The sequence below is a fragment of the Acipenser ruthenus genome, chromosome 3 (assembly GCF_902713425.1).
Source record: "Acipenser ruthenus chromosome 3, fAciRut3.2 maternal haplotype, whole genome shotgun sequence".
Lineage (NCBI taxonomy): Eukaryota > Metazoa > Chordata > Actinopteri > Acipenseriformes > Acipenseridae > Acipenser > Acipenser ruthenus.
Window position 1 is genome coordinate 85,614,663 of NC_081191.1, and position 25,701 is coordinate 85,640,363.

A 25,701-nucleotide genomic window follows, 5' to 3' on the forward strand; every position below is an offset into this window, starting at 1 on the left:
ACGCCTACTACAGCCAGTGCCAGAATCACAGCAGAAGGGCTTATACTCACGGCGCCTTTGGAAAAAAATCTGTCATTAAGAATAGATTTCAGTAATATGATAACCATGGCATAAAGAAAATGAGCAAACATTTAAAAAGACACGCAAGGTAAGAGTAAGAATACCATTCACAGTAGTGAAAATAATGCCTTTGCACCATTGCAGCACTTCAGGGTTTGGTGTATGGCTGCAGAGTAGTTAGTTCAGCACCTCTCTGAATGGGCAGCTCTCATCTGCACTTCATCTGCAACTCTTCCATTCCCTCCACACGCACATCCTCCATTCCACCTTCAAGGAGCACCTTTTACATACTGCTTTGTTTGGGCTTTCTAAAACATACATTCAAGACCGTTTAAAAGAAAGAAACGTCTAAGTGCGTCAGACCCCAAACACATCGATCTTAGCCTGATGTTGCAATACAATGACAAGTTATTTAACACACTGCTGTAAATTGGGAAAATAGGACAGATAAGGAGGTGGCCTCATTGTAAACTGAAGTAATTATTTATTTATTTTTTTGACTGGCATATTTTTAAATGTACGCACAGCACTATGCATCAGTATTGTGCCGCCTGTGCAGTTTGGGGCAATTATTATGGTTGCTCGACAAATTACAATGCCTCTAATGAAAGCGAATCTATTTAGTTCAAACTCTATGTGTGACACGTTAATGCATTATATTGTGATCAGAAGAAAGCACACAATGTAAGTACTTCCGTCGGCATTATCTTTTATCTGTAAATGCTTGAAACTGATAAAGCCGTCTTTATATATGTCTCTATCGCCAAACATTTCCCCTTAGTCAAAAATATCTATTTATCAGCTTAGTAATTAGGCGTTATGAGTGTTAGTGGCAGGGCATGACTTATATTGTCACAAAAATATATACAGTTTACATATATCTTACAAATAATACTGGTACAGTTAAATGTTATTCATATTGGCAGATGTTACTACCATATGCACTAAGGCCACTTAGAAAATCTTAAAAAAAAAAAAAGTAAATATAACTACCCATTTCAAAGGCCAATAACATATAAATATGTATCTTTTTTCGGCCATGATCTCAAACTACTTGCAGCAGTCTTTATGGGGTTTCTTACTGGCAGTAGTGTTTGCACTGCCTCTAGTCACTCCGAATAATTCAATTTACAAAAATAAATTAACAAAAAGAACACCGCGAGACACGTAATGTTTAAAATAGCATACCGAGCAGTTATTTATGGAAGGCCATTTGGGTCAAAAACGCGTCATTTAGTACACGTTTCGAATATTTAGTACAATAGGCTAGTAATTTGAATTTAGTACGTGTTTATTAATTTGGTCAATCACATCACTGAAAATGAAATAAAAGCCAATTAATAGAAAGAAAAAAAAAACAGCGTCTGGGTAATATAAACTGAATCGTGTCACCCAGTCAACATTGTATGTCTCAAGAAGTCGGCATAGGGTTAACAGATTTAAATGACTGCTAATCAGTATATATATATATATATATATATATATATATATATATATATATATATATATATATATATATATATAATCAATGGAATTTTCATATAGAGTATCCTGTTCTTCTTTACCCAGTGTTGCAGTTTGCAGTATGGCCTTTGTAAGCTACTCTAAACAATATATTCCTTTGAAGAATCTCATGGATAGTGCTGTAAAAGTACCCAATAACTTCCAATGCTGACTGATATTCCAACACATGGAATATATGGACAACTTGCTAACACATACATTTGGATTACAAAATGAGAAAAGCAGCTGTCACATGAAGTTCAAGATGCTTATTATCAGCCAAATCGATTACAGACAGTTATATTATGGTGGGAGATACAAAAAACTTGTTAACCTAGACTCAGGTTTAAAATGTTATTATCCCTACTGTTCCCAATTAGATGTTTTAGTTTGAACAAGCTATACTATATTAGCCACAAATTATACACCTAGGAGTGTACTGAAATTAGCTAGTTACTTAAAGTAAATAAATAAATAAATAAATAAATAAATAATAATAATAATAATAATAATAATAATAATAATAATAATAATAATAATAATAATAAGAGTGAGAGTATTGCTATTTAAATAACCATTAAAATAGCCTATTTTTAAATGGTTTAGTCTTATCAATTGTTTCACAATGTGTCCTGGTTTTGAGCTTTGCAAATCTAGTCACCCTAACTATACATACTGTAGAAGCAAAATTACTGTGTGCAAAGAATGTATCAAAAATGCTCTATGCCTGAAAAAAAAAATGGGTTGAATTGTTTGAAGAAATGTAGATCTCTCTAAACGTTATTTATCACTTAAAGATACACCAGCATGTTTTCATGTTGGTAACTGGTATTTATTTATTCTGTTTGTTGGTGCATGTGGATTTACAGCACACGCCTGTTTTAAACATGCCGTTATCTCCTTTTTAGAACCATGTTGTAAGCAGCGGCTGTTGCCTTACAAAGAATCAACCTACTTTACCTATGCCTCCTGGGAAGATAATAAACAAGAACATCTGATTCACTGAAGTCTTTTTTTGTCAGCTTTGCTTTGGGTCATTTCTATAATGTACAGAACCTTAACCCCACTGTGGTTTTAATACTACAAAAAGACACCATTTAGATAGAAAACCCACGAGTGGATTTATCTTTTAAAAATGACTCATTTGCAAGCGGGTCTTTGTCCGGAAACTAAAGAGAAAGCTCGTTTGGAACTAAATGAGAACCCGGACACTTTACATCAGGATATACAGCAGGTCAGAGACATGGTCATCACAAGACCCGATATAGGTTTTCTGCGAACAGACGATGCTTTCATTTTAAGGTTCCTTAGAGCAAGGAAATGTAATCAAATGGAGACTTTCAAACTGCTTGCCCAGTATTTTCATTACCGTCAGCAGAATTTGGATATGTTTAAAAGCTTCAAGGCGGACGATCCTGGGATCAAACGAGCGTTGATGGATGGCTTTCCTGGCGTCTTAGAAAACCTCGATCAATACGGCAGGAAGATCCTTATCCTTTTTGCCTCTAACTGGGACCAGAGTAGGTAAATGTACCGGTTTACATAGGTCTTATTTTGTGTTTATTTCTACAATGTGTGTGTGTGCGTGTGTGCGAGGGAGGGTTATTAGTGTTTAGACCAAAGTTTCTCCAGCTTTCACCACAATGCATTAGGTATGTTTGTACAGCTATGGCCAAAGGTTTTGCATCACTCTAATAATTAACTAATTTTGCTCTGCTGAATAATGTTACGTTAACATATTGAATTGCATGCCGCTTTCAGTTTTCCATACACTTAACGAAAAAACAATTGAAAAATGTGACAATTCGAAATCAGTACTACTATGGCTTCTGGTAGACTTTTGCGATATCATTTTGTAGTTTCTTTGATTACATCATGTTAAGTAAAATAACATTATGTTCCTATATTTATTTTATTTTATTTTTTTAATTGTGTCTCAGTCTTAAAATCTTAGGTGATGCAAAACGTCTGGCCATAGCTGTATGTATGTGTGTGTTTTTACATGTATTATTCATTTGTTAATTAGTTGAGTGGGGAAATACTTGAGCCATTCGTCTGATCTCTCTACAAATACCAATACATATTGAATCATAACCACCACATTCCACATGGTCCTTACATCTTAGTGCAGTAAATCCATTCAATATACGAGGTATAATAGTAATAAAAAGAACATTCAGTAATACAAACGTTTTGACGTGAATTCCTAATCATGTCATGGCCTCATACATTATCTTATAAGTAAATACAATTCGTTAATACAGTTTCAAAATAAAAGTGTTACATTTTACATTTGAACACAGAAATTCAGTTTAACATGATTTTCCTCTCTAATACTACTGTATCAATAATATGTATTTGCCGTTCAGCTATGTGGTTTATTGACCCTTTTATTAACATCACTAAATACAATAAAAAACACAAAGTAGAAACAGGTAAATATTGGAGTAGCTGTACAAGTTGAAATAAATTAAACAAGAACCCACAGTCTGCCAACTGAATACACTTTCACTCCATTAAAGCTACACTGCATTTAAATGTTCACATCTAAAAGCAACATAAAGTATTATAACCACAACAACTAACCCAGAAAAATGCATGTCCTACTCAAGTCCAACTAATTAGTTTCTCCAGTGATTTTACCTTCAATATACCAGGTACAGCAGCACACTTTTGCATGCAACGTGAAATGTATTCATTTCTTTCTTGAACAGCATCAAACCAAGAAAACATAATATATGGCCACAGCTGCAAGATTACACTCTTAATAATTAAATTAATACTTTACAATGGATACTTTAATGTATGTAGTATTTTAATTTATGTAGTTTGTTTATGTATTTTACTGGGAGAAAAGCCTTAAGGTAGTGTCCAATGAAGTGGTTCAATTACAAACAGTTCCTTAAAATATTCCTTCCAGTTTTGAGAATGGGGAGACTAGTTATTTTTACTGTCTGTGTCTGGCTGAGACAAAGAGTGACGTTTATAATTTGAAGTATCTAGATGTTCTAAACACATAATCTGAAAGCAACAATAATCCACTAACAGTCTATATTCTGAATTCAACGGAATCGCATTTAAACGTAGACATAATTTCTACATTTCTGTAAACCTTAAATCTACATGAATTTGACCAAAAAATGTAATTGGTACTTAAATAAAGAAACAATTGAGGACACAGCAGGGGCGGACTGGGACTAAAAATCGGCCCGGGAAGTTCGGGTCCACCGGCCCACATTTATGTCAAAATCTACATACCGAAATAATAATGAAGTCAGCGCGTCATGATGAAGTATCGGTAAAAAAAAAAAAAAATAGAGTTCTAAATTGTTCGGGTAAAACTTCTTTATACATTGTAGGCTATCGCTACTACCAGGTTTTCAAACATATTAGGGGCGATTTAGGTATGGCAAAGTATAGGCTATGGCAGCTGCCATACCATGGCTTCATGATCTAGAAGTCACCAATAATAGGCTATCCTATTGAAAATATCATAGATTTTTCCGTCTACAAAATATTTTTCTATTCATTATTCTTTGTCTCCTCACGTCTTTCTGTCTGCCAGCACTTTGCGGTAAGTGAATGCAACATAGTATCAGAGCTAAATTCTTTCGCCAATTTGTCCAGTTTATGCACCATGGATTATTTTATTGATGGCTCTGCTCTATGCAATTACAATTTTCTGTTTACAATTGCATATCAGATTATTTTAAACACAAGATTGCCGACAGTTGGTAGGCTATTATTTAGTATTGGTATTTACTGTAAGCAAATAATAAACATGGGTAGCCCAATTATCAGGTAGAAAGAAAACATTCTCCGCACACCAATACCAACCTCAGTAGGCCTAATAATAAACTGTAAAGTATAAACACATATCTTATTTATCAATTCTAGAAACCATCACCAACCTCACACAGATTGCAGTCTCTCAGTAGGCCTAATTAAAATAAAACTGTAAATTCTAAACACATCGGCTCATATTTAGCAGTTCTAGAAACCATTAGCAGCACCCCGTGCCAATACCAACCCAAAATTACAATAGGGTTTCAGAACCCCTAATTATATCTCAAAATACAGTCAACTACTTCACCCAAATCCACAGTAAAAGAGACTGTCCTACCTTACGTCGCCAGCAGATGTTGCAGCAGTGCACTCTTCTGCGCAATCCTGTCAATAACTCCATCACTGTCTGGGCTATCAGTATCTCTTTCTCTGTAGACATTAGCATGAACCCTTCTAAGTGGTCTTGGGACATAGTGCTTCTCCGTCTATTCTTGACAAACTTCAGAGTGGAGAAACACCTTTCACATGCTACTTGCGTTATTGACAGTCAGGAGGAATTTGTAGCCCAAACCAATTACATGATAGACATCAGTCAATAAATTGTATCGGGATAGAATCAAATAGCAACACATTGCACAGTTTTTGCATTAAGTGCAAGTTTTGTTCTCTAGCTCCAGCTCTTCTTCACATGGTCCGCTGTTTCCATCCTCTTCAGGCATCTCACTTGTTGTTCTGATCCTGTATCCATCCAAAGCTGACCAGATCTTCAGTCTGTCCCACTGTGTTAGGGTGATAACAAAAAAATGTGTCCAGCTCTTTGGACTGAGGGCGTGTGAAGTAATCAAAGCTACCAGTTGACCCCCCCTGCATTCACTTCAAATGCCTGCATATTCTCTCTCTCCTTCTCTTTCCTCAGCTGTTGTTCTCTCTGCACTGGACCCTGCAACAGCATCCATTCTGTCCCTCTCTTGCTCCTCAAGCTCAGCTGCATCTGCTTTAATATGCATAAAAGAACAACAACAAACTTTATTATAATTTGAAAGAATACTCACAAGAACATAGCTTGTTTAATTTATAAAATGGATAGTTCCGGTCCTCCTCTCTGATTGGTCAAAACAGCGATCCAGCCATGCTATATTCAACCATAGGCCACTGTTAGGCCTTCTCACCGTTCCATAAATTATATCTTTGCGCAACAACCTAATCAACATCGACCGAGTATCAAACCCAATCAAATTCATGTGAACGATTGCTTTAAAATTTGGGATTTAGTTAGTGTGATACAATACATGCAATGTGAAATCTACACTGCGAGTGTCCAGTAGGGGGCAATACTATAGCCAAATGGCATGTCATGCTATAGTTTTACAAATAAAAATTGGCTAATACCACCATCAGCTCGGCTTGCCATGATTCTGTTTCAATTTATATCAGGGGTAACCAGCTAAATGGTGGAGAGAGAGAGAGAGACGCGACCTGGGAAATGTTTGAGCTAATGTTTTTTTTTAGTAACCCAGCTAGCTAGCTAGCTAGCATAGGATGGCTAGTCAATTTGCTAGCGGAGCTTAGCATAGCTATACATAGCTGACTAGATCTCAAAAAGTGACTAACGTTACAAATATTGGTGTAGCCATTTTATAAAAGCAATAAGGCACGAGAGGCCGTGATATAATCGTGTATATAGTCACAGCTAGGGCGTTATTAGGTACGAGGCGCAGCCGAGTCTTTAATCTGTTTTAATGCAACCATAAACTCTACTGCTTGTACCTGCTGTGCTTGACCCTGCCACAGTGTCATCTTCTTCAGTGGGCTCCCTAGGCTGAGTCGGCTGATTAACACTGGCATCCTGACGTCCCTCGCTCTCCCTGCTACCAGCCGGCCTACGGAACATGTCCATTATTTTTGTGCATTTTGCGGCATCTGCCTCGAGAGACCGTTGCCGTTTGTCTCTAATCTTTTCTGCCCCACCTTTTCTTTTTCTCTTAATTTTTTACATCGACACTCATCCACTAGTGATGTGCAGTTCGCGAACGAATCGTTCTTTTTGAACGACTCACTAAGGCGAACGATGGGAATCGGAGTCCCCAATGAATCGGTTCTTTTGATTCACCCTATGCTGCGTGATGCACAGGTGTTGAGTTACCAGCCTATCAAAAGTCATGAAGTGATTCCTTACCTCTCGAGTCTGGCTGATTTGTTTGTTGTAACAAAGAAACCGGGTTGTCTCTCAACTCGTTGAGTGTTATGAAACTGAAGACCGTATGTGCCATGTTGGATCCAAATTCCCGCTTACTTAGTGCATGATAAGAATTCTGTGTGAGCCAAATTGACGTCAGTTACATCCTCCAGACCATAGCTATGTATCTATGATCCAGACGGTGTATGGTAAGGAGGGATGGATCTGTCAATCAAATTGGGCAAACAGCGTTTTGCTATGTGCTGAATAAATAACACGTAAGAATTGCAATTGACTATTATTATTTTTTTTTTTTTAAAGATTAAATTAAATTAGATTGATACTGATGGCTAAACAATGCTAATGGTTCAAACTGTTATGTTATCTCCAGGATTCTAAATATATATTATTTTTTTGTCAAACTATATTTAATTTAATGTTTAAGAACCCAGTCAACCAAATATAGATTCTCCCTAGCTTTTGTGATGTGCAGTTTGTGAACGACTCGTTCTTTCCGGTTCAAATAAACCTACGTAAACAATCTTAATGCGGTCTACATTTATTGGTTTTGTGTCATTGGATCAGTGAATCAAATGAAAGAAATGAATTGATTCACCAAACTGAACTGAATCAAATGAATCAAATCACAAAAAAAGAATCAAACTGCCCATCACTATCATCCACTATCAATACAAGAGGTTCAAACGAAAGACGAAATCTGGCTGACCAATCACCTTCTAAGAAAATCCGGGCAAGTCCAATCAGGGAGTGGCCACTCCTCGCCCCCCTTAGATATTGCGATATTGGATCTACCCAAGAGATGACTGGTGTGGTGATGTGTGCGCGCGCGAGAGAGCGAGACTGCCAAGTTAATAACAGCGTAATTCTCAGCATGTAATGGGAAGAAAAAGAAAAAAAAATTATAAATCAAACGTCGACCAGCGGCCCACGCAGGTCCAAACAGACCGGCCCACCGGGGATTCACCCGCACTTCCCGATGGCCAGCCCGCGCCTGGGACACAGTGTATTTTGTAACAGTTTGATACACCCAATTGGATTTGTATGAGTTAGTAAAATATCTTGTGCCAATCTGAAAGTATGGCGTGTAAATATACTGCGATACGTAGTGTTGCCAAGACCAGTCTCAGATCTATTCTGATCATGCACTTTTTTAGCTAATCAATCTAATGGATCTGTTTCCTGTCTTTTCCTGGCAACAAAAAAACATCTTAAATGAGACACTATTTTATAGTGTTTATACAGAAGTATGTAAACTGTTTTTGTTTTAGTTATCTTTTTTTAATGTAAATCATGCAGGTATTTTATTTGAGTGAAAACTAAAGCCATTTTCACCTTTAAATTTTAAAAATTGTACATAAATTATATAAATAATAGCAGATTGTATCTTTTTATTTGAAAAAGCTTGGGGTTTATAACATCTCCAAAGCCCGTAACGTTTGTTTTTAATAGATTCTAACCAAGCTATTACCCTATATAATAAGTACAGATGTTATTTTTCCCATACACTGGTTTAAAGAAGGTAACAGTGTGTTTAATGCCTCTGTGACCTCTTCTCTAGGAACTCTTTTGTTGACATCTTAAGGGCCATCCTTCTCTCTTTGGAAGTCCTAATTGAAGACCCAGAACTGCAGATCAATGGCTTCATCTTAATAATAGACTGGAGCAACTTCTCCTTTAAACAAGCATCCAGACTCACCCCCACCATACTCAAACTGGCCATTGAAGGACTACAGGTAAGTCAATTACAGTAGTAACCCTCTGCCGTGAATATTGTGCTTGCTGGTTTACTTTCTGTAGCCTGCAAGGGGGGGGGGGTGCAGTATACAAATATTATGCTCTCCATTCCTCCATCTGTCTGTCCATCCTTCACACTTCATAACTCACAAACTAAATAGGTTATGGAGGTAGACTAAGATATATAGGAGGGAAACCTTTGACCTTTGACCAAGTCAAGGTCACAGAATACCAAGCTGAGAACTGATGATCTGATTTGGATACATTTTGTATAATTAAACAGTTAGGTACAGACGTGGTTCCTATTGTGTTTGAAGTAAACCAGTGAATCACAAATAGGTCAAAATAGCCTCTGTTTTTACCTTTCTCAAAAAAACATTGACCAAGAGTCAAAACCATTTATCCAAAAATGTCTGGCTAAGGATTTGCATACACTGTAAAGGATTTCATTGTGAAAACACTTTTTGATGGGTGTTGGGGGGGGGGGGGGGGGGGGGATGGTCTATTTACCATATTTACCAACATACAATCACTTTCTGTATCTGTTTAATTACTGTAAATGTGTGTGATAAACCCTCTGTATATGCTTGCAGTGGTTTTCATATAAGGTAATGGCTGCAGATACCAGAATACATGATTCTAGTGTGATCGTATGCTGGCCACAATACTTCGATAAATGAGCCTCGTTAGCCTTGTGTTATATGAATAATATTGGCTTGTACAGCATATTTGCTTTACAGGAAGGCAGAATTACACATAGCAGATAGTGCAAAGTGCTGAGGGAGAAAGGTGATTTTAATGCATTTGGAGATGATCGCATTCTACACGAGTTTTGCATGGATGGGGAATTTTAACCCTATCCATGCTGCAAAATAATAACAATACAAAAACATTGTGTTTTTAAACACCAAACTAAATAAGTTTTAAATAATCATAATACAGAATAATGCAAAACACACACGGGCTGGGTGTAGCCCGTCACAAGGTTCAGTAGGTTTCTTCAGTGCTGTATCATCACGTGTATGCTACTATCCAACTCAGAGTTGGCATGTGTACCAAACATCTATTAAACAGTTAAAAACATGGCTGACCACATGAGCATCATGAGCAAATATGAAAAAGTGCTAGTATGGGTATCAGTGAGTATGGCACTTTGAATGATCTTAGAGTAGTGGCAAGCTTAACGTGAGCTTATTCAGAATCACTGTAAGCATTTTGTTTACTACATAGAATGTCAGTGTGGTGTAATCTCCATATGGGATCTGGTATAAAATCTGCTTGACTATGTTAAATAAATAACATTTGGCATTTCTGTGAACCCATGTTTACTTAGTAGATTTAGCAGGTGTCCTAGGTAACCAAGACAAATGGAATGATGGTGCATCTTACAAAAAACACTGGGATCATGAGTATGTTATATAGATGTTTATAAAATGACAGCTCTCTGATTGGTCAGTCACATGTTTCACCCATTGAAAAGTGTCACGACATCACCACTGCTGGAGCCCTGTACAAAATATTTATAATGAAATATGAGTCCTCTTACAGGTAAACAAAAAGGAGATGGGGAAATTGAACTAAACGGGGACTCCATGCACCCCTCCCAATACCATACAGCATGCACTATACCTGATGAGTTTTCAATAAAAAGACGAGTCACAAAAAAGATATGAAACACTAACAGTCAAGGAAAACTAAAATCATAACTCCCACGCTGAAAGCAACAAAGAAATTGTGGAATTATGTATGAGGGCTTTAATAATCCACTCTGTCCTGTACTTCCACTACAAAGAATGCATTCCGAAAATGACTGAAAACTTACCTGCTTTTTACTTACATGCTTGGTGCCTCCCATGACATCACCTACTCACTGGAGCCAATGGGTAAAACTAACTTGGTTAGTTTTACCCATGGGCTGTTCACATTCTTGCTGAATCTTGGCTTGAAACACAGTAAATAATGTCCATAACCAGTCACGAAAAGTAAGGCATCCATCAGAAAGTACTGGCAAGCGAGCCATTAAAAAATACTTGGTCATGTCTTTACTGGCAGTGGTAATGAACCATCTAAATTCAAACAGTCCTTCATCCACAATGGAAATGACAGAGTTAAAAAAAAGCAGAGGCTATCTTTTCCCTGTACACAAACGTCTGCACCACTCTCTTTCAATAACATTACAGCCATCACGTTTTTAGCAACTGTTTCTAATAATCAATCCAATATTCTCCAGCAAAATTTAATTCTATTAAAGTACACATGGGATTGTAACAGGATAGCATCAGGAATGACACTCAGAAACCAGAAAGCTGCAGTTTAAAGATCAGCGGCACATGTTTATTAACTAACAAACAAAAACACATGAACAAATAAACAGACACAAGGGCCAAAATAAAAGGTAAATTAAACAGTTCGGCTCTCTGGCTGGACATACGCCACAACACAGTATATACACAACTCACCAGCACTCCTCTCAAACACCAACCTCCAACAAAGGATTTTCTCCTCCTTAAATACCTTGTGGCTGGAGCATAATTAGTATAGAGAAAGAGAGAACTGCACACTGAATTGTGCTCCAAACTATCTTTAATTCATTAAAACATCTCACCAACGTTTCGACACAGAAGTGCCTTCGTCAGGATTTTAAGGCTCCAAGTACATTCTCACATGTTTTCTGGCAGGGAGGATTTTAACCCCCTCCCTGCCCACCCTATAGTTACGCACAAATATATAATTTATATCCTGTCACAGGGATCAATAGTTTTTATGACTATTTGTAAAATGATAAATATCATACCTCACACACAAGCAAGCTGACTACCAGTGGACTCTTGTAAACATAGTACACCATTGGGCCCAGGTGGTGATGATGCCCTTGCTTTCTTTACAGCTTTCCTGTAATCAGAGTTATTCATTAATTTCTATCTTCTACTCCAAATCTCTCACTCCCATACTCATAGATGGTATCCCTGAACTGCCATTTGGCCACTTTACCCTTGGTTTGCGCACATTAACGTACCTTTCTCTCCAGGGAAGGTTCATATGGCAAAGCTCACCAGCCATTGGTTTCATCAGTAGCTGTACTCCTATTGGAACTCCTCTTGACTATAACAGGGGTGCTGATATCCTGCGAACTGTGGTGTGCATCCTGTCGCTGGATTTCACTAATCTGACTTGACCGGCTTCATAAGAAGTACCGATCAATGCAAGGCTTCTGCCCCTTCTCCCTCAAACATCTATTTTTCCCTTGATAATTCAGACTCCCGTCACGTTTGTCCAGCCACAGGTACCTGGAGTGCAGCATCTTGTTCCAGAGTTCCCACTGCAGATCTTGAGCTTTTCCTAAGTCGTTACCAGTGTATATAAACTTGAGTCGTTGGGTCTATTTCCTCTAAATAGTCCTGATTTTTATTACATTAGACTATTTACTTCATACTATCAATATTGGACTCAGCTTTCGCCAAGATAAAATTAGATAATATGGTGGGAACCAACCAAGCTTAGCTTTGCTGTAATATATGAGTAGGAGTCTACCTAATTTGCGATTTCACGGAAATCAGGAAATTGAGGGGTCACCGTGAAATTCACCTCTTTTAGGGGCCAATGCATACCGGACTAGTATGGAGAGAAAAAAAAGAAACCTAATTTAAATGAACTACTGCACACCGCAAGCAACGCAAACTACGTGTCTTAATTCTGTAGATAGGCTTTTTTTTTATTCCTTCAGTTAACAAGCATATAAAACAAAAGTTAAAAAAAATTATGCTTACCGGTGTTTGATTTTTATGATTTTGTTGCAAGACTTTTACTACACCTGCTGTATTTATAAGTTGTCATGTCATCATAAACCCAGTTTTTCAATAGTTGCTATTGACACTGGTGCTCACAGTGCAAGTCACACACAGTTCTTCAACACCACTTACTGCTGCATATCCTTTCCAATGTTTCCTACCAGTTAAATTTCTTTTTTTATTCTTTCTATTTGATTTCAATGTTGGGACGATGACTCAGTTTTAATTTGATGTTTAAATCTGTAATTTAGCATTCATCCTGTACTGTACTCCGTTTATTCAGGATGATTCATGCACATCTTTAAACGCTGAACAGAAGCCAGGGAGAAAAGCAGAAGTAATGAGAGTGTCTTGGTGGGCTAATCTGTTGCAATTCTTTATGCAGTTACATTCTCTCTTGCTTGTCTCCACTGTTGCACTACAGAGGTATATATTGTCATGATTTCAGCAGAATTCTACATGGTGTCACAATTGTGCCATGTTCTGATGATATTAGCAACATATTGGATTTCCATCCTTATGTTTCTCCTAAATACAGGTAGTTAGAAAAAGTAAATATAAATCTTTTTGAGAATGGAAGGTTTTGCCCTATAGATTTTGTGTAATGGTGAGTTGATTATGGAACAATTGTTATTTGCGATTGGACACAAGGAGGTTAAGTGACTTGCTTAGGGTCACACAGTGGTAGGGGTGGGATTTGAACCACTGACCTTGAGGTTACAAGCCCTGGACTTTAACCACTGGACCACACATTTGTTGCCTGTGTGTTGCCTTGCAGTTTGCGGTGGTCACACGAAAGACAAGCATGCAGTCAGACTGCATGTTTATGTCACAACGTAAACATGCTGCGAAAGAAGACTGATATAAAAATGTGCTAATTACATAAACAAACCTGTAGTTCCTTCTTAATTAAATAAAAAATGTGTACATTAGTAGAATTATTTAGTTAGTAGGTCTACATATTTAATATGCCAAACATAATAATTATATCGGTATTCATTATCCTAAACAATGTTTTCAAATGTTTGAAAGAGACACTGAGCAAAAATGCAATTCTCTTCAGTAGCTGATTTTTTTTTTTGGGGGGGGGTGGGGGGGTGGGGGATTTCCTGCTGATTGCTATTAAAGGCTTCTGTGTCTCAGCTGGATTCTTTCTTCTCTGCAGGACAGTTTCCCTGCTCGTTTTGGAGGCATCCATTTTGTCAATCAGCCTTGGTACATTCATGCACTGTACACCATAATAAAGCCATTCCTCAAAGACAAGACCAGGAAACGGGTAATTAAAATCTTACTTATGCATATCTACTTCATGAATTTGCAAGGAAGTAGTTATGCTAATGAGAATGCCTTTTGAATAATATATTAAGTGTCTGTTAAGTGTAAATTAAGTATTTTTAATTGTACCTTGTGGGAGGTTGGTAGTGAAGCTGAATGCAACCCTAGTGTTCCACTCTTTAGAGTGGAATTGGCTTCTACACAGTTGAGTGTAGGTTTGTTAAAACAAGATGGGAATTATATCAACTCTGCCTTTTGGTACTCATCTGCAATAGCTTTACTAAACTTTATACTCTCATATACAAATATTACCTGTAATTTATGAAGTAAACTAGACTAGTTGCATTTCTATTGCATACACTTCAAATAGATCAACTTGATAATCACAGGTAAAATGCAGAAGCTTTTAAAGTGTTAGAAATTACTTTAGTCGTCACCAAGGGAGGACAAGAAAGATCTCTGGATAAGAAATAGCGTTTAGAGGACTTTACATAAATGTTCATTATTATTTTTAAAACACATCACTTAACCATGCCACAGATCTGTTGCTTTTTGAAGGCGTCAGGAGCCTCCGGTCTTCATTCTATTACCAGTGATGAGCCTTTATTGAGCCGTCAGGTTTATTGTCAGGTAAAAAATCAAGCAGTTGAGGGACAGATTTAACACGTCTGAGAGAAAAGGTTTTCTCAACAGAGCAGCTTCTGTGAGGCCAAAGGAGAGCTGAATGGGTTACAATGTCATTTTACCCTTGACCTGAATGTTCCTTTGTTTTTGTTTTTGACTTCTGAATTTATTTTCTGTACTTTATATGTGTGTTTTAAACAACAGATTGAATAATTTAATCATTGGACAACCAAAGCACTCACTGACTAACTTAATTTTGTGTGATAATTGCATTTCTCCTTTAATTATCTGATAAATTATTCAATGTTTATATTTTAAAGTTAGTTGAATTTAGAATATTTTTTTATTAAATTAGAAATACAAAATATGTTTTTAGTGCAGCATACATGTTTAACTCCAATACTTCAAGCGTAGAAAATGTATGACACAGTTTAATTAAGTCTTGTATGACATTTTAAAGCTGCATTATCCCATAATACTGTAAGTGAACAGTGTTTTAACCATAAAGTATGAACTTCAAGTTCTTATTGCAAAGTCCCTTCAGATTACTTATTACAAGACATCTTATACCAATGTGATTATCAACTTTTTAAGTAGTTAAATAATGGACACTAAACTAGGTAATAAGACAATAATTGATTATTGTACCTACCATACTTACTTGGAATTTTTAGAATTATGTTTGTAATAACAACACTGATTAGAAATGTAAGGATTTTTCAAACTGAAGTTTCTATTGGAAACGTTTACATCTGTGACTAATCTGGCAGCCACACTGGGAGTACAGCTAAGTTCTAGTCTATCTGTGTCACAATGTCTGATCACCCGGCTTACCGACAAGTTGATTGAAGGTGTTTTTTCTACAGCACTTTGTCAAAAGTGATTGATATACTTTCAGTAAGAATGAATTAAGAGCTGAGGGCTTTCAATTAGGTACACTTTAAAATACATGTATGCCCCCTGAGATTTGATAATTGAGGCCAAAAAGAAAAAACCTCAAGAAAAGCATATCTCAGGCCCTTTGGCATGGCTGTAGCTCTAGTGCAATGGCACAGTATAAGTAAACCTTATTATTTGTTGACTCTATATTTTATTAATTCGAAATCAATCTATATATACATTTGAGGAAGATAAAGTTATTAGTGACGTTTTTTTATTATTATTGTGTGTAACGAGACATTTTATATTCAGTAAAACTCAGAAACACTTTAGCTTGTGAAATATGAAGTCAAACACAATTATTGGCTTTATTTTGTTCATGGAGACGTTCTGTTTCTTTTTTTTTTTAGTTTTATGTTTTAAACAACATATATGAAGACCACTGGATGTACCAGTGCCACATTGTAAAAAACAAATATAGTCTGCCTAGATACACTAATGGAGTATTTATTTATTTATTTGCAGATCTTTCTTCATGGAAACAACTTGAACAGTTTGCATCAGCTAATCTTTCCGGAGTGTCTTCCTTCAGAATTTGGGGGCACTCTACCCCCTTATGACATGGGAACTTGGGCCCGGACGTTATTAGGACCAGACTATAACGACGAAACAGAATACACTCACACATACAATGCGTTGCATGTAAAGCAAGTGCTGGGAAACACTGAGAGAGATTGTTCTCCCAAACACATGACAAGGTGAGTAGATCCACAGGGAACTCCAAAGGAAAGTTAATTTTTCTGTACAGTATTTCAAAGATGGTGCATATTTGCTTGTTTGCAGCAAAACCAAATCAGCTGCAATATACTATAAGTAAGCAAAGAGAATGTCAAATCTCTGGCTGAGACCAAGAACGTGCCTTGTCACCTTCTTCTGCAGTAATTGTATGTATCCAGTGCCCACATGGGGCTGTTAGAAATTACAATAACACATATATATACAGTGCCTTGCAAAAGTATTTAGACCCCTGACCAATTTTCTCATATTACTGAATTACAAATGGTACATTGAAATTTCGTTCTGTTTGATATTTTATTTTAAAACACTGAAACTCAGAATCAATTATTGTAAGGTGACATTGGTTTTATGTTGGGAAATATTTTTAAGAAAAATAAAAAACTGAAATATCTTGCTTGCATAAGTATTCAGCCCCTGTGCTGTGGAAGCTCCCAGTTTACACCGATGAAAGAAATTGCCCTAAAGAGGACACAATTACCTTACCATTGGCCTCCACCTGTGAACCATTAAAGTTGCTGTCACATTTTCTGGATAAAAACCCCACTGTTGAAGGATCATTGGTCCGCCCACTAATCAACACGACATCTTCAAGCACATAAAGGCTCCTTGGGGCTTTCATTGATGTCGCTTCTTTTGTTTGGCCTCTCCATCACGAGCGGCGGGGCCGAAAAGGGAGATGGCTGTCTTTAGAGCCTAGAGGAAGGGCTACCCTCAGCCATGGCTTCCCTAAGGTTTCCTCCTACCAGTTAGTAGGGGTGGTTTCCTTACCTGAGTGCCGAGCGGTTCCTAGTTTCTGGGGGTGTGTGGCATGCTGGAGAGGCTGGGCTCTCCCACAGTGCAGTTATGCTCTGGGGGGGCAGGCCTGTGTCTCAGCAGCTACTTTTCAGGCTGTTGCATTAACCATTCATCCTTTTCCTATCTTTTTGGGGTAGGTGGCAAGTTTTGTATAACCATTCATCATATTCATTATCCAGTCATGTTTTGGTGGCTTTGACTTTTGGGGGGAGGTGGCCCATGCGCCACTTCCTAGCTGCAGCACTAGCCTACATGATATAGTTTGTGTGTATGCTAGCTAGCCAGCATTGCGGGTAGCTGTCGAGCACTCAGGGGCAAGGTCTCCGGCCAAATTCATCATTAATTTGTCTGTTCATTCACATTGCGGATTCTCCGTCCTGAAAAATGTAACCTGTTCATCTGGGCATTGTACATGAGTAGGGCAGCAGTGTGGAGTAGTGGTTAGGGCGTTGGACTCTTGACCAGAGAGTCGTGGGTTCAATCCCAGGTGGGGGACACTGCTGTTGTACCCTTGAGAAAGGTACTTTACCTAGATTGCTCTAGTAAAAACCCAACTGTATAAATTGGTAATTGTGTGTAAAAAATAATGTAATTGTGTGTAAAAATAATGTAATATCTTGTAACAATTGTAAGTCGCCCTGGATAAGGGCATCTGCTAAGAAATAAATATATCAATAGCAAGGATTTTGCACATTAGTAAAGGAAAACACAAATATATTTATACTACTGTTTATTGACACACACTTTTTTGTATTAGTTAGGTTCAGTAATACTCATGCTTACTAAACAGCTTTATACAGTATACACATTAAAAAAATGTAACACTGTATGTTGGTTTTATTAGCACACTACTCTTCACTAGCTATTGGGACACCCAGTTGAAGGGTAATGTATATGAACATACTGTATCTCTCTCTCTCTCTCTATATATATATATATATATATATATATATATATATATATATATATATATAGGATGGTGACTCACTGCAATTTCAAGGAAATGTAATTATGTGTTGTTGGCAGGACAGTATATGCCAGTAGCATCAGTTGGATTACAAATTGTTCTATGGGTAGTCTACAGAGGTACAATAAAGATGTGTTGTGGGTGTAGGGATAATGTCAGTATATATTTCTGTGACTTAAACTTCTTCTGCATGTGAAATGCCATTCATATCACATTAATGTATTCACAACCTTCACTGAAGCATTAAAAGTACCCTGTATAAAAAGCACAATTTCTTCTAAATCATACTAGTTCAGAGTCAATGGTGTCTAAGTTGTGTCTAAAATAATGTAACTGTTGAGGTAACACTTCATTTCCTGTTCTTTTAACAAGCAAATGTATACATTATCACTTTATTTACATTTTAAATTCCCTCTGGTGCTTAAAACGTTTCTTAATGGTTTAAATATCTTCATTGTATATTACTAAAGCTAGCAATACTGATGTGAAGCAAATTGACCATTACATAGTCTAAATGGAAATGTATGTAACAAATATTCCATGAAAATGGCTCCTACAATACAATGAGGCAGAGTTGAGGGGATCTGTGGAAAGATTAAATGGAGTTTAGAAACAGATCTTTTAATGATCTACTCGGCCATGGAAGAAGATTTTCTGAGGATATACAAATGATTGAGTCATCCTTTCTGCCAAAATAATTTGTGAACATTTGTAATCGTATGTGTGACTCTTCAGATAAGTGAAGCATGAAAGAGGCAAGAATTTACCATTAAGAGTGAAACTAACAGTGTAGGAAGAAAAGCAGTGTTAGGCAACAGGATAAAAATGGACCAACAAACAATTAAATGAAAGTGAGAAACCAAAGTATAAGGTTTCAGGAAGGAATTGTGTGGATGTCAGCAAACTGGGTTTCGAGTAGAGCAGTTATTAATCTAGAATGCCCTTAGGACTTTAGATTCTTGGAACTCTTAGTCGAACGTCAGCCTAGTTTGAAACATCCAAATGTACACATTTTTTCGTATCACAACAGCATTAATATCATCTGCCGCAGTTCTTCATTCTTGATAATCGAGCTTTCATTAATTGCTGTCTCCTTTAGATCTAGCCACGTAACAGTCACAGCCACGGTCAGTTATCAAAAAGGAATGACTGCTAAGCTCAGTGCTACCATAGGGTAAACCATTACAAACCAAAGGACACATGTTGAACAACAGTGCATGAGGCATAGTTACTATTTTGACAATGCCATAACAATAACATTATTTTTGTGAATGCCTGGAACTGAAATGCTCAGTCGAAGCATATGTACTGTTGCCAGAGATCCTTTTAATAACAATAACCATTTATGCAGTTTTCAAAAAGAGAATCTACCATATTACTGTGCCATGTTTTCTCTCATTGAACAGTGACACAAGTAAGTACTGAGAGAAGTCTCCAGTGGAGTGACATGGTTTAGAAAGAGCAGGGACATTAATACAGGATGGTGTGTATGACCTCATGCTTTATGTGAATTATTTTAGCAGGATCCCTTTCTGCCCAGCTTTGTTCGTTTTAATACATGCCCAGGCCCTGGGTTCAGATGGATTTTAATCTTAGCAGTACAGTACACTGAACAAGAGAGAGGAGTAAGCCAGCTTCTAAGTACAGTTTGTAAGCTTCTTGGTGGAGGTAAAGCTGGATAAAACAGCAGAATGGAGAGATTACCACAGCCAGGATGCTGTAGAGGTTAAGCCCTTTTCATGCTATTCAAATGTGTTCCGAATTACTCTTCAGTGATAAAGTCCGGTGCTATCTGTATATGTTATGCCTAAGCAGGGAAGGGGAGTTTGGCAGACATCAGGTCACGTATCAGCTGACACCCACGGTGGTTGGTATCTGTCACTGCAATTCTTAGTCAGTGTTTTTTTTGCTTATGGGTGCTCCTGCATTTTAAAGTTATCCAGCCCAGCTTTTGAGAGGGTAGTCTTGAGATGGGGTTTAGTGCATTTCATGAAATGAACTCATCACACAGTGGTCATTAAGGGCATTTTCTGGGAGTGTAGTATGACTGTTGAAACTGAAGGGATAAAAACGCTGTCTATCAATGTGCAGCCCATGCATTCATTTGACATTTTTCTGACCTTGATAGAATGCAACATTTTTAAATTCAACTGGGAGAAAGCATGTTAAGAAGAAAACTTGGTTTGTTTTAACTTACACAAGAACTTCTTCTGAACACTTTTAATTTATTTTACTCTTCGCTGTAAATTTTAATTTAGTCTCAAAACTCCCTAGGGTGTATATTCCACACTTCTTCATAATCCTTTCAAACACGTAATTGTTGCATTGGAGAAAGAGCTCTTGTCAACTAATTGTTCCATATATACAGATGACTCTTTGGCGCTGCAGTCGCTTGGTTAATCCCAGGTTTGCATAATCGTGTGAGAGGATTTGTTCCAATGCCTTTAACAAACTTAGACAAAGAAAGCAAGGTACTGCATTAACAGGACCCCAGAGGGTTTTATTGGAGTCTGCCTAAGCTGTTTGCCAAGAAGTGTAAAAGTGCAGTGTTAATGGACTCAGTTTGAAAATGAAGCAACCTCCTTACATTCTGTTCCAGTTTAGTACAGGCATTTCTGTATGATCAGAATAGAAATACTGTATCACAATAAAAGCTGACATCACTGAAAGTGACTTCCAGAGGAGAGCTACTTTGACTTACAGTATCATGCTGTTTTGTGATTTGAATACCTTAAATCATGCTGTATTTTTATTACGATGATGTAATGCAAATGTAGAATTATCTAGTTATACAAGAAAATGGTCAGTATACGACCCTGTACACACATCATTAATTGTATTTATGTGTGCTGGAATCTAGATTTTAGACATGTTTTAAAGATGTGGAGTGCGGAATGCATTCATGAAACCTGAGGAAAACTTTTTTTTTTCCACCGATATGATTAACTCCAGAGTAGACAAACCTTAAAAGTTTGATAACCGAAAACTGAAAAACTAGCTGAATCTGGGTTCTGCACATACTGTAGCATTGGAACCCAGATTCTGCACCTGCTTAAAAGTGAGTCCATCAAGCTAATTCCACCACGCATAGATGAGACTGAAAAATTGTGGATCATCTGAGTATACACTGTACATAATGGACCTGTGGTCCATTGATCGTCTGTACCACCAGTACAATTTAGCGGAGCGAATGTTGCTTATCAGTAAGATTTTCATTTTTACATGCAAGTGAATGAATCTTTTTTTTACCTTGTAGGTCTCAGTCGGTCGTGGAACCTGGAACTCTGAAGCATGAAGAAAAGGATAACAAGAATACTCAACCTTTGCTTGCCCTGGACTGAACGCAGTGTGAGCTGTGTGCACACATACAGTACACCATGAAATCTGCAGCCTAGTCTCAATGGTACAGTAAATAATGAAGCACATCCTCAATTAATTCAGTGCCAGCTTCTTCAAGTGTCATTTTACATTTTAGTGGGCAAGAATGTCACCAGCTATCAACATTGGTAGCTAACTCCAGCTGAGCAAAACTACAGCTTGTTTTGCTATAGTGAATGTTGTTTTAAAGCTATATTGTATTTGCAGCACATAACCTTTTAATAGAGGCATATTTGCAGATTTGAAATGGACTATTATCAGTTGTTTCAAAGATTGTATATTCCATGAAGTCTCCCAAATGTCATAATTTATTTAAACAAGCAAAAAAAGACTGTAAAATAAATTACTTAGACCTAATATTATCCTTTGTTTAGTTCTCGGGACAGTGTGGGAGTTCAATCAGCCATATAAATATGACAGGTTTTCATGCTGTAGGAATTTTTGTTTTAGAGTATGGATTTCACTGGTAAAGACATTTTTCAAACCTGACCCTGATTATTTAATGGGTCTTGGGATTTCTTGTAATAAATGAAAACAGCCAACAGAACGATCCTGAATAAAATATGAATGAAGGAACCACATTTGTCCTATCTTCAACAGGCTGGAAGAACACTACTGTCAAGCCTACTGTACTATGGACTAAAGTACTAGGAAGTTTTGTTTAATTATAAGGTCTACACAAACAGAAGTAGTTGTTCAGCTGTAAGCTGCTCAGTGGCTTTACTCAAGTCTAACTTTAAAACATGAAGGTTACCTTGTTTCCACTGGCAAATGAAATCGTAACCGAGAGGGGCTAACTGGGTATATAATTTAATGTGCATGATTCTTTTCATCGCAAACATTTAAAAACATTTGCCAAATCCTGAAAGCTTGTGTCTGGATGAAGCAGTTGTGGGTCAATAATATCCAAATAATGTATTTAAATACAGTAATTCATTCATTTATTTACTAAAGCATTACCATCATCCTTTCTTCCCTGTAACTTGCTAGGATTGGTTGATGCTGGTTTATCTCAATTTGCTTCAGTTTGTTTGAAATTGCAGCTCTGGAGTTATTTATTTTGTCTCTCTGTTTTCTCATTCACTACCATTTTTTATTTATTTAAAATTATGTGGGGATAACACCAGGCTTTTGATAGCAACCTATACATTTAGGACACTGTAGTCCAGAGAACGTATAACGGAAGCAAAAGAACAAGGAAAGCTTTTTTTGATCTGTGAATGCTGTGATCTCTCAGCTTGAATATACTGGTGGAAATCGTTAAATGCCATATGTGGTGGCAAATTGAGGACTACTTTACACGTTTAAAAAATAAATAAATAAATCTGTGCTTTCCTCTTATTCCAACTGTAAAGCAAGCCAAAATATGATGCACCAAAATAAAACTGTTTCGAATCATTCTTGTCAGAAAGTTAGAAGATTTACTATACCCATCACCCATTGCAATTTAAAATCAGTCACGCTGAAAACAGCAATGTTATAAGGTAAAGTATGCACCTGTAGAAATACCTGTGTTACAAGCTGCAGGGCGGCTGTGTAGTCAGAAAACGTTAGGCTATTAAATAGAAGTGTAACCATTACCATAAGGGTATTTACCTCTTGAAGACCCAAAACCTCAATAAGATCAAAGCTGCTCGTAGAGCCTGTGACGGAGTCATGGCCCAGCCCTAAGTGCATAAAGGCACTGTGGTCACAGACCTCAACGTCATTTTTCCTTCAAACCTGCTGCAATCATGGATGCAGCGACCTTGAAGGTTAATGGTTACACTTCTATTTCAGGTAACCATGGTTATGATAATAACTTAACGTTCCCTTTCAAGTACGAAATGTAACCATTATCGTATGGGTAAGTGTACCAAAGCTATCGCGGTGGACGAGATGCTGCAGCGCTCTCACCGCGAGCGGGAATCCACGAAGGAGCTGGTTCGCCTGCTTCCCAAACAACCACCTCCAGTGCGTAAACCGGCAGCAAACTGGCGCTCTAGGCCCCAGTAGCCTCAAAGACTGGCACAGCCGGCTGTGCCCGCTGCCAGAGGTGAAATTCGGAACCGGCCCATGGCTTGCTGGGGCAAGTAGCGTCCTTGAACAGGAGCTCTACAATTAGGCTCCTGGACCAAGGTGGCAATAGAAGTCTCCACCGGCAGAAATTGGGCCAGGCCCAGCTTCTCTACATCATGTACCCAATATAGGGTGTCCATCGACCGGGAAAGCAGGAGCTGTTGCCTGGTGATCCCAGGAAGACTAGATTTCCGGCTGACAAGAAGAGCTTAACTGCAGGGGATGCGCTGTCCTACTCCATATCCTTAGCCGGTAACACCAGCTCTTGTTTGCCTGCCTCAGAGGTAGCAATGGACTGTACGTCCTACTGTGGCCAATCTGTGCTCGTAGCCCCAAGAGGACAGGCAGGGCAGGCAGTGCTGAACATTCCCGCAGTAATTCTGTGAGAACTGTGGGAAACAGCTGCCCAGCCACCTCTGTAACAGAGGATGATGGTGAAGAGTGCTGTGCAGGGGTAAAGGATGTAGAGAACTCAGTAGAGCTGCGGGAGAGACGTTTCTCCAATGTGCGCTTAGAGAAATGAGTACAAACTGTGGTTCACCAGTGCCTCCTTGGTGTGCTCTGGTCCCAGACAGGAAGAGCATCTGCTATGCTTGTCCTCAACAGCCAGACTGGCCTTGCATGTGTCGCAGGGGTACCGGTTCAGTGACTTTAGCACAGGGTGGGTACGGTACGGTACCGGGACAATACGGGGTCGGGGTGGGGGGTTAGAGCACGAAATCAGCTGACTTTGCTTGATCCCTGGCAAGAAGCGACTCAAGCTGCTGGCTTCACACGGGACACAAGGCTGCAGTAGGACATCACAAACAACAGACTGTAGTGCACAAATACACGTAATTAGTAAAACTGATACAGTGATTATTTTTAATATCACATAATTTGTGTAAAAACACAATAAATGCGAAATATATAGCAGAAAAATTAACAAGTTCTTATCTGAACCAGCTCTCCTGTTAGGTCAGTTCTTGAAAGGAGAAATGGCATTGAGGTCTGTGACCGCAGTGCTTTCATGCCCTCGGGGGCAGGCCATGACTGTATCACAGGCACCACTAGCAGCTTTGATACATCTTATTCAGGTTTCGGGTCTTTAAGAGGTAAATACCCATACAGTAATGGTTACATTTCATACTTAAAAGGGAACATATGTAGTCAAGGGAAAGAAATACAGATATGTTTGCACATCCTTTATCACAGTTTCAGATTATGATTCAGCATAAACGTACAATGTTTGTATTAATATATTTAACCTAAATTATTGGTTAACACTGTGTTATAACTACAGTCATTGTCAGCAATGTTCAAATACTGATACAGGTTTTGTCTTGGGTGAACACAGCTATGAACACAGCTATGAACACAGCTATTTATGTGGCGAAGTCAGCCATTTGCTGTACAATGAATTCTATTTCTAGACACTACCTGTATTCATTCCAAAGAGAAAAACAAACCTGTGACAGACTGCACTTGCTGGTATATTATTTATTTTGAACATATTTATTACATGAAAGTAAAATTTTACTTAAAAGGGTAGTTGCACTGAAAAATGTATTTATCTAGTCCACTCTATGCTATCACCAGGTCTGTGAGTATTCTGATCAAGATATAGGGATAATTCACATTGGTGCAAAACAAAATGTTGCAGGTGTTTTTGAGCTGAATTATCTTCACGCCAGATCAATTATTTCCACCAAAAACAAAAAATGCTGCAGATTATTGTTGTTCCCCAGTTTCTTTCATCACAAAATTGTTTTATACAAAAACGGAGATAGGTTACATGGATAACTTGGATTGCCAACAACAGACGATGACATTGAGGTAATGGATTCAGTCCAAGTCAGGATGTAAAATGACTTAAGAGT

At 37.8% G+C, this 25,701-nt stretch overlaps 1 protein-coding gene across 2 annotated transcripts; it reads left to right on the forward strand.

Moving 5' to 3' along the window:
• LOC117435633 (clavesin-1) lies at positions 1 to 23,460 on the forward strand. Of its 2 annotated transcripts, XM_034058957.3 has the most exons (6): positions 1 to 148; positions 2,472 to 3,087; positions 9,105 to 9,279; positions 14,234 to 14,344; positions 16,372 to 16,604; positions 21,663 to 23,457. In XM_034058957.3, the coding sequence occupies exons 2-6, from the start codon at positions 2,699 to 2,701 to the stop codon at positions 21,745 to 21,747; spliced, it is 993 nt and encodes a 330-aa protein (XP_033914848.1). In that variant the 5' UTR covers positions 1 to 148; positions 2,472 to 2,698; the 3' UTR covers positions 21,748 to 23,457. The 2 variants fall into 2 exon arrangements, with proteins under 2 accessions (XP_033914848.1, XP_058874054.1); XM_059018071.1 differs by lacking the exon at positions 14,234 to 14,344 and having other exon boundaries at positions 21,663 to 23,460.
• Positions 23,461 to 25,701: the final 2,241 nt, after the last annotated feature.